This window comes from Pundamilia nyererei, unplaced genomic scaffold (assembly GCF_000239375.1).
Source record: "Pundamilia nyererei isolate P.nyererei 1_Seehausen unplaced genomic scaffold, PunNye1.0 scaffold01416, whole genome shotgun sequence".
NCBI classification, from domain to species: domain Eukaryota; kingdom Metazoa; phylum Chordata; class Actinopteri; order Cichliformes; family Cichlidae; genus Pundamilia; species Pundamilia nyererei.
Genome location: NW_005188817.1, coordinates 3,789 through 6,225, shown reverse-complemented (window position 1 = coordinate 6,225; position 2,437 = coordinate 3,789). Strand labels below are relative to the sequence as shown.

Here is a 2,437-nt window from a genome sequence, read left to right as displayed (position 1 = left end):
GCACATTAAAGACTTTGATCGTGTGATCGTACATGCAGAATGAGCCCCTGTTGTGTAGATGTGTAGCACATTTTGATAAAATGAGACGTTAGTGCTAACCTCGACATCACGAGCTCTGCTGTTGCCCAGCCCATGGCAGCCACCATGATCTTGTATTCTCCTTTGCCAGCGTTGCGAGACATAACGAGATGGAGGCCTAAAAGGTCTGCCAGGTCCACTGTGGCTTTCATGAATTCCTGAAACGCAAACAAGAACATTACAGCCTAATGCTAAAGCTGGTATTCTGTATGCTTTCCTTTCTCTAATGATATACACATGACAAGAACGATTATCTTCCTTTTTGGTGTTGTTACTGTCATTAAACACTCACCCCTACAAAGTCATACGCTCCTACTCCTCCCTCCCACGTGGGAAAAAATGTGGCTAGAAACAGCATCTGAAACCCAAACTTACTTATGTTAACTTTGTGCTTTTTTTCCTGCCTCAAAAAAATATGATCCATTTTCATAACCACAAAAAATGTCTCACCTTACAAAGTTGGACAAACAGGTACGTTGCTCCAGCTTGGACACATCTCCAGAAGGCATTGTACTCCGAGCTAAACAGAGAACATTTGTTCAAGAGGGTCAAACATAAGGCCCGGGGCCAGAATAGCCCCAGCAAAAAACTCCAATTGAGCCCACTGAACAGCTTAGATTATGAACTTATTATTATGCATTTTCATACATTTAACAGCTTTCCATATCAATAAAAAAACAGCTTACCATTCATACTATACAAAAGTAATTTGTATAGTATGAATGGTATTATACAGCTCACTTGCATCTTAAGTGGGTTGGACCAGTGAAACCTCCCTTTGTGCATTTAACCTCTTAAATAGCTTAATATTTCTTTTAAAGTGCTTAAATTAAGGAATAAATGCATAATTGTACAGAAAATGTAATAGTAGCTCATAGCCTAGAATACCCTGTAATTCTAAAAGACAAGGTTTTTGTTCATTTACGCTATATAAGAACCAGTCCATTTACATTTACTGTGTCGACTTGCATCTGGCCCTCGCACCATGTTTGACACCTCGAAATTAATAGACAAACAATTAATAGACAAAGGTTTCTGTTTTTCCACCATCTATTATATTATGTTTAAAAAACCAAACAAACAATGAGGCCACAGTTTTAAAAATAAAAAACTTCTGTAAATTAATGAAACTTATATTTTTTATAATTAGTCTTGGCAATCAACTAATAGAAATTATTCTGTAATTTTACATATTCATTATGTACTTTCACTGGTCCAGCCTGCTTAAAATCAAAGTGGGCTGAATATAGCACATGATTTAAAATGAATTTGACATGCCTGAGTTAGATGAACAGAGCTTTAATATATCCATGCAGTAATGGTGAGAGAAAGAGTTTACATTATGCCTTTAATGAACGTACTATGCACACTATGCAGGTCTAAGAGGATTATGTGGACCCTCTCCAAAAGCTCGAACATTTCTAAGAAGATTATTAGCAGACACTTCCCAGTCTGGCAACATATGTTACCACAAAGAAGAAGAAGAAGAATGTGAAAGAAGGGTCTATGTGAGCCCATGTATGAGTGTGTTACTTGTAACTGCATTTAAATCTTATACCGTCAAGCATTACTGACTGATTCACACAGACACTTACAGGCCGCTGCACTTGTAGGTTATAAAGTACGGAAAATAGGCCAGAGCAAAACAGTTCCCAAAGTGAAAAAGTGTCATGATGTCTCGTCACAAAATGCAGCTTCCTGCAGAGAGAGAAAGAGAGAGAATGATCAAAGACTGGGGGAAACAATTGCATTAGTTTAAGTCAGTAAAACCACTTACTGTGTTAGAAAACAAGAGAAAACATCTCTTTAATTATATATGATACTATAGTGATTTAAAACACAGAAAAGCTGCTCACTCCCGCAGCAGACAAAAAGTTCGAAATAGCTCACTTACGGGTTTGAATTAATATCAGTTACAGTTTAATAATATCTGATGTATTTACCGTCACTGGGTTTTTGGTTCATTCAGCACCATTTAAACCTTAGCCAGCGTTTACTTCTTTACTGTAAAAGTACTTTAATATCAACTCCTCACTGATGACACTGCAGTGATCGCGGGAATTTAAAATGTTAAAAATTCAAAGACAGTCTGCCGTCTCTGAGTGAGTCGTTTAGCTTGTGTATTTTATATGAATATTAGCAGAGCTACAGAGTAGTGTAGGGTCCTAAAGGAAATGAATAACCAGTGCATTAGCTGGCTAAGCTACATCCCGCACACCCTGTGCGGACACACCGCGACATCCAGCAAACAAACCCTCCGGTACCTTCTTTTCCTATGTTGTGATTACGAATATCATTTCTTTCCTTGTTTTGACGTATCAAGACTTTTTAAAGAGAAAAGGAGAACGTTACTGCGTTT

General features: G+C 37.6%; 1 protein-coding gene across 1 annotated transcript in view; it reads right to left on the bottom strand.

Annotated features, from left to right (window-relative positions):
- tmem147 (transmembrane protein 147) overlaps positions 1-2,399 on the bottom strand; it is a 7,063-nt gene extending 4,664 nt beyond the window's left edge. The window contains exons 1-5 of the mRNA XM_005755410.1: positions 2,343-2,399; positions 1,674-1,776; positions 529-598; positions 371-436; positions 100-236 (exon numbers count right to left, since the gene is read on the bottom strand). Of these exons, the coding sequence (XP_005755467.1) occupies positions 100-236; positions 371-436; positions 529-598; positions 1,674-1,750 (350 nt within the window). The 5' untranslated portion in view covers positions 1,751-1,776; positions 2,343-2,399. The remainder of the gene's footprint in view (positions 1-99; positions 237-370; positions 437-528; positions 599-1,673; positions 1,777-2,342) is intronic.
- Between the last annotated feature and the right edge of the window lie 38 nt (positions 2,400-2,437).